At 40.8% G+C, this 7,510-nt stretch overlaps 1 protein-coding gene across 1 annotated transcript; it reads left to right on the forward strand.

Annotated features, from left to right (window-relative positions):
* The first annotated feature begins 5,558 nt into the window (after positions 1-5,558).
* Positions 5,559-7,254, forward strand: LOC122690667 (protein FAM136A). The gene has a single exon (XM_043897561.1). The coding sequence runs from the start codon at positions 5,588-5,590 to the stop codon at positions 6,005-6,007; it is 420 nt and encodes a 139-aa protein (XP_043753496.1). The 5' UTR covers positions 5,559-5,587; the 3' UTR covers positions 6,008-7,254.
* The last annotated feature ends 256 nt before the right edge of the window (positions 7,255-7,510 follow it).

A 7,510-nucleotide genomic window follows, 5' to 3' on the forward strand; every position in this document is an offset into this window, starting at 1 on the left:
GGCAGAAATAAATGCAAAAGAAACTAAAGAGACCATAGCAAAAATCAACAAAGCTAAAAGCTGGTTTTTTGAAAAAATAAACAAAATTGACAAACCATTAGCAAGACTCATTAAGAAACAAAGAGAGAAGAACCAAATTAACAAAATTAGAAATGAAAATGGAGAGATCACAACAGACAACACTGAAATACAAAGGATCATAAGAGACTACTACCAGCAGCTCTATGCCAATAAAATGGACAACTTGGATGAAATGGACAAATTCTTAGAAAAGTATAACTTTCCAAAACTGAACCAGGAAGAAATAGAAGATCTTAACAGACCCATCACAAGCAAGGAAATCGAAACTGTAATCAGAAATCTTCCAGCAAACAAAAGCCCAGGACCAGATGGCTTCACAGCTGAATTCTACCAAAAATTTAGAGAAGAGCTAACACCTATCTTACTCAAACTCTCCAGAAAATTGCAGATGAAGGTAAGCTTCCAAACTCATTCTATGAGGCCACCATCACCCTAATTCCAAAACCAGACAAAGATGCCACAAAAAAAGAAAACTACAGGCCAATATCACTGATGAACATAGATGCCAAAATCCTTAACAAAATTCTAGCAAACAGAATCCAACAACATATTAAAAAAATCATACACCATGACCAAGTGGGCTTTATCCCAGGAATGCAAGGATTCTTTAATATCCGCAAATCAATCAATGTAATACACCACATTAACAAATTGAAAGATAAAAACCATATGATTATCTCAATAGATGCAGAGAAAGCCTTTGACAAAATTCAACACCCATTCATGATTAAAACTCTCCAGAAAGCAGGAATAGAAGGAACATTCCTCAACATAATAAAAGCTATATATGACAAACCCACAGCAAGCATCACCCTCAATGGTGAAAAATTGAAGGCATTTCCCCTGAAATCAGGAACAAGACAAGGGTGCCCACTCTCACCACTACTATTCAACATAGTGTTGGAAGTTCTGGCCACAGCAATCAGAGCAGAAAAAGAAGTAAAAGGAATCCAGATAGGAAAAGAAGAAGTAAAACTCTCACTGTTTGCAGATGACATGATCCTCTACTTAGAAAACCCTAAAGACTCTTCCAGAAAATTACTAGAGCTAATCAATGAATATAGTCAAGTTGCAGGATATAAAATTAACACACAGAAATCCCTTGCATTCCTATATACTAACAATGAAAAAACAGAAAGAGAAATTAAGGAAACAATACCATTCACCATTGCAACAAAAAGAATAAAATACTTAGGAGTATATCTACCTAAAGAAACAAAGGACCTATACATAGAAAACTATAAAACACTGATGAAAGAAATCAAAGAGGACACAAACAGATGGAGAAACATACCGTGTTCATGGATTGGAAGAATCAATATTGTCAAAATGGCTATTCTACCCAAAGCAATCTATAGATTCAATGCAATCCCTATCAAGCTACCAACGGTATTTTTCACAGAACTAGACCAAAGAATTTCACAATTTGTATGGAAATACAAAAAACCTCGAATAGCCAAAGTAATCTTGAGAAAGAAGAATGGAACTGGAGGAATCAACCTGCCTGACTTCAGACTCTACTACAAAGCCACAGTCATCAAGACAGTATGGTACTGGCACAAAGACAGAAATATAGATCAATGGAACAGAATAGAAAGCCCAGAGATAAATCCACGAACCTATGGACACCTTATCTTTGACAAAGGAGGCAAGGATATACAATGGAAAAAAGACAACCTCTTTAACAAGTGGTGCTGGGAAAACTGGTCAACCACTTGTAAAAGAATGAAACTAGAACACTTTCTAACACCATACACAAAAATAAACTCAAAATGGATTAAAGATCTAAGTGTAAGACCAGAAACTATAAAACTCCTAGAGGAGAACATAGGCAAAACACTCTCCGACATAAATCACAGCAAGATCCTCTATGACCCACCTCCCAGAATATTGGAAATAAAAGCAAAACTAAACAAATGGGACCTAATGAAACTTAAAAGCTTTTGCACTACAAAGGAAACTATAAGTAAGGTGAAAAGACAGCCCTCAGATTGGGAGAAAATAATAGCAAATGAAGAAACAGACAAAGGATTAATCTCAAAAATATACAAGCAACTCCTGCAGCTCAATTCCAGAAAAATAAATGACCCATTCAAAAAATGGGCCAAAGAACTAAACAGACATTTCTCCAAAGAAGACATACAGATGGCTAACAAACACATGAAAAGATGCTCAACATCACTCATTATTAGAGAAATGCAAATCAAAACCACAATGAGGTACCATTAAACGCCAGTCAGGATGGCTGCTATCCAAAAGTCTACAAGCAATAAATGCTGGAGAGGGTGTGGAGAAAAGGGAACCCTCTTACACTGTTGGTGGGAATGCAAACTAGTACAGCCACTATGGAAAACAGTGTGGAGATTCCTTAAAAAACTGGAAATAGAACTGCCATATGACCCAGCAATCCCACTTCTGGGCATACACACTGAGGAAACCAGATCTGAAAGAGACACGTGCACCCCAATGTTCATCGCAGCACTGTTTATAATAGCCAGGACATGGAAGCAACCTAGATGCCCATCAGCAGATGAATGGATAAGGAAGCTGTGGTACATATACACCATGGAATATTACTCAGCCATTAAAAAGAATTCATTTGAACCAGTCCTAATGAGATGGATGAAGCTGGAGCCCATTATATAGAGTGAAGTAAGCCAGAAAGATAAAGAACATTACAGCACACTAACACATATATATGGAATTTAGAAAGATGGTAACGACAACCCTATATGCAAAACAGAAAAAGAGACACAGAAGTACAGAACAGACTTTTGAACTCTGTGGGAGAAGGTGAGGGTGGGATATTTCAAAAGAACAGCATGTATATTATCTATGGTGAAACAGATCACCAGCCCAGGTGGGATACATGAGACAAGTGCTCCGGCCTGGTGCACTGGGAAGACCCAGAGGAATCGGGTGGAGAGAGAGGTGGGAGGGGGGATCGGGATTGGGAATACATGTAAATCCATGGCTGATTCATATCAATGTATGACAAACCCACTGGAAAAAATAATAATAATAATAATTAAAAAAAAAAAAGAAAAAAGAAAAAATAATAATAAAATGGACTGGAATGGTCAAATTTAATTCAGATGACCATTATATCTACTACTGTGGGCAAGAATCCCTTAGAAGAAATGTAGTAACCCTCATAGTCAACAAGAGAGTCCAAAATGCAGTGGAGTGGAGTGAAGTCACTCAGTCTTGTCCAACTCTTTGCAACCCCATGGACTGTAGCATACCAGGCGCCTCTGTCCATGGGATTTTTCCAGGCAAGGGTACTGGAGTGGGTTGCCATTTCCTTCTCCAGAGGATCTTCCTGACCCAAGGATCAAATCCGGGTCTCCCACATTGCAGGCAGATGCTTTACCATCTGAGCCAGCAGGGAATTGGGTGCAATCTCAAAAATGACAGAATGATCTCTGTTCATTTCATTCAATATCACAGTAATCCAAGTCTAGGCCCAAACCACTAATGCTGAAAAAGCTGAAGTTGAAAGGTTCTATGATGACCTACAAGACCTTCTAGAACTAACACCAAAAAAAGATGTCCTTTTCATCATATGGGACTGGAATGCAAAAATAGGAAGTCAAGACATACCTGGAGTAACAGGCAAGTTTGGCCTTGGAGTACAAAATGAAGTAGAGCAAAGGCTAACAGAGTTTTGCCAAGAGAACGCACTGGTCATAGCAAACACCCTCTTCCAACAACATAAAACACAACTTTGCAAGTTGGATATCACCAGATGGTCAATACCAAAATTAAATTGATTATATTCTTTGCAGCCGAAGATGGAGAAGCTCTATACAGACAGCAAAAGCAAGACTGGGAGCTGACTGGCTCAGATCATGAACTCTTTATTGAAAATTCAGACTTAAATTGAAGAAAGTAGGGAAAACCACTAGACCATTCAGGTATAACCTAAACCAAATCCCTTATGATTATACGGTGGAAGTGACAAATAGATTCAAGGGATTAGATCTGATAGACAGAGTTCCTGAAGAACTATGGATGGCGGTTCATGACATTGTACAGGAGGCAGTGATCAAAACTATCCCCAAGAAAAAGAAATGCAAAAAGGCAAAATGGCTGTCTGAGGAGGTCTTACAAATAACTGAGAAAAGAAAAGAAGTTAAAGACAAAGGAGAAAAGAAAAGGTAAATCCATCTGAATGCAAAGTTCCAAAGACTAGCAAGCAGAGATAAGAAAGAAAAGAAAGTGAAGTTGCTCAGTCCTGTTCGACTCTTTGAGACCCCATGGACTGTAGCCTACCAGCTCCACTGTCCATGGGATTTTCCAGACAAGAATACTGGAGTGGATTGCCATTTCCTTCTCCGGGGGATCTTCCCAGCCCAGGGATTGAACCTGGGTCTCCTGCATTATGGGCAGACCCTTTACCATCTGAGCCACCAGGGGAGCCCTTATTAATTGATCCTTAGAGATCAATGCAAAGAAATAGAGGAAAACAATAAAATGGGAAAGACTAGAGATCTCTTCAAGAAAATTAGAGATACCAAGGGAACATTTGATGCAAAGTTGGGCACAATAAAGGACAGAAATGGTATGGACCTAACAGAAGCAGAAGATATTAAGAAGAATTGAAAGAATACACAGAAGAACTATACAAAAAAGATCTTAATAACTCAGACAACCACGATGGTCTGATCACTCACCTAGAGCCAGACATCTTGGAGTGCAAAGTCAAATGGGGCTTAGGAAACATCACTATGAACAAAGCTAGTGGAGGTGATGGAATTCCAGTTGAGCTATTTCAAATCCTGAAAGATGATGCTGTGAAAGTGCTGCACTCAATATGCTAGCAAATTTGGAAAACTCAGCAGTGGCCACAGGACTAGAAAACCTCAGTTTTCATTCCAATCCCAAAGAAAGGCAATGCCAAAGAATGCTCAAACTACCGCACAATTGCATTCATCTCACACACTGTCAAAGTAGTGCTCAAAATTCTCCATGCCAGGCTTCAACAGTATGTGAGCTGAGAACTTCCAGATGTTCAAGCTGGTTTTTGAAAAGGTAGAGGAACCAGAGATCAAATTACCAACATCCTAGAATCATAGAAAAAGCAAGAGAATTTCAGAAAAAAAATCTACTTCTGCTTACACTAAAAATGTTTTCCTGTGTGGATTGCAAGGAACTATGGAAAATTCTTAGAGAGATGGGAATACCAGACCACCTTACCTGTTTCCTGCGAATCCTGTATGCAGGTCAAGAAGCAACAGTTAGAACCAGACATGAAACAATGGACTGATTCCAAATTAAGAAAGGAGTACATGCTGGGTTGAATGAAGCACAAGCTGGAGTTAAGACAACCGGGAGAAATATCAATAACCTCAGACAGGCAGATGACACCACCCTTATGGCAGAAAGTGAAGAGGAACTAAAGAGCCTCATGATGAAAGTGAAAGAGAATGAAAAAGTTGGCTTAAAATTCAACATTCAAAAAATTAAGGGGGCGCCGGCGCAGCCGGGAACCGCGCGGGTCGCCATGGCGGAGCTGCAGCAGCAACTCCGGGTGCAGGAGGCGGTGGACTCCATGGTGAAGAGTCTGGAGAGGGAGAATATCCGGAAGATGCAGGGCCTTATGTTCCGGTGCAGCGCCGCCTGCTGTGAGGAAAGCCATGCGTCCATGCAGCAAGTCCACCAGTGCATTGAGCGCTGCCATGCACCGCTGGCTCAAGCCCAGGCCCTGGTGACCAGCGAGTTGGAGAAGTTCCAGGACCGCCTGGCCCGGTGCACTATGTATTGCAATGACAAGGCCAGAGATTCGATAGATGCAGGGAGTAAGGAGCTTCAGGTGAAGCGGCAGCTGGAGACCTGCGTGACCAAGTGTGTGGATGACCACATGAACCTCATCCCAACCATGACCAGGAAGATGAAGGAGTCGCTCTCATCCATGGGGAAATAGATGTCTGCTAGTGGCCATCAGGGCTGAGGGCAGGAATCGATTTAAAAGGAGGAATGGGGATTTGGGTCTTTTAAGGAGAGTTAAGGAATGAGGAAATTAAGGATGGCAGCAAGTCTAAGGCCTTTGTTTCTTTCCTCTGGATGCTGGTTCCTTTGTGTTTCAATCCTAGAAAGTGAAATGGGAAAAAAATGGTGCTAAAATTTGGGTCACAGATAGCACAGGAGGTTTGTTGTGAGCCTGAATTTCATGTGGCAAGTACTTCTCCTGCCAATAGGGAGTCTCCCTTGTCCCAAACCAGGGCCCTCCAAGGTACCAGATTCTCCTACTGCACAGATACCAAGAGGCCGGCAGGTTCATGTAACCTGCTTATGGTCTAGTGGAGTATGAAAAGAGGTGTTTCTATTTGTTGCCCACCTGCTGTTCACCAGAAGGATCACTACAACATTTTCCACAAACTAATAAAATCCATGCAGTCACTAATGTCAAAAGGGGCAGGGGGCTTTAGGGGGTTTGTTTTGCTTGTTTTTCTTTTATAGACAAGGGCATGACGTTAAGATGTAAAGCTGGGAGAGGCAGTTCGGATAAAAACTTTGAAAGGTTCCCTGCAGGTACTCATTTCTCCATCAAGATGTGGATGTGTGTTTCTTAAAATTCTCACACATTACATCATTCAGCCTGGAGACCCCGCAAAAATGTAAGAAGCGATATCACACTGGTAAGGGAAGCAAGTGTTCCCTCTCACTGGCAGCCATGGTGGGCCCTGAGGCCGCCTGCAGCAGAATCAGCCAAGCGACAAGACAATCTTACAGTGACACTCGGCCTTGAACGGAAGCAGGATTTTGACAGTATTATATGCTCATATTCAGGAACGAACAGTGAAAGAGGAACTATTAGCTACTTAAATAAGAGGGTTGTGAAGTATGGGCTTTGGAAAAATCTGTTTTTCATGAAACAGAATGAAAGCCTAGACCCAGTGTTGCTTACTTTGCCCCCTGAAATAACAGAGCTTTGTTGAGACAATCCCCTGGCAACAAAAAAGTCAACGGAGGAAAAGTAAGCAACTCGGGGATGAACTGTGGCTCCTTTAGAGCGATAAAGGGACTGCCCTCCATTACCAAATACCACTTTTGCCAGGGCCTTTGCTACATGTGTTGTTCTTGCCCCAGTTCTGGCCTCTTATCATTTTGATAAGGACCTTGTTTTTTTTTACCAACTTAGTACTTGAAATGATAATGTCTGTTTGCTGTTTCAAGACTGTGATATATTTTCCTAGTGGTTTGGTTTTCAAAATAAATAAGACTTAATTTTCAAAAAAAAAAAAAAAATAAGATCATGGCATCTGGTCCCATCACTTCATGGCAAATAGATGGGGAAACAGTGGAAGCAGCAACAGACTTTTCTTGGGCTCCAAAATCACTGCAAATGGAGACTGCAGTCTTGAAATTAAAAGACACTTGCTCCTTGGGAGAAAAGCTATGAACATCCTAGACAGCATATTAAAAA

Source organism: Cervus elaphus, chromosome X (assembly GCF_910594005.1).
Source record: "Cervus elaphus chromosome X, mCerEla1.1, whole genome shotgun sequence".
Lineage (NCBI taxonomy): Eukaryota > Metazoa > Chordata > Mammalia > Artiodactyla > Cervidae > Cervus > Cervus elaphus.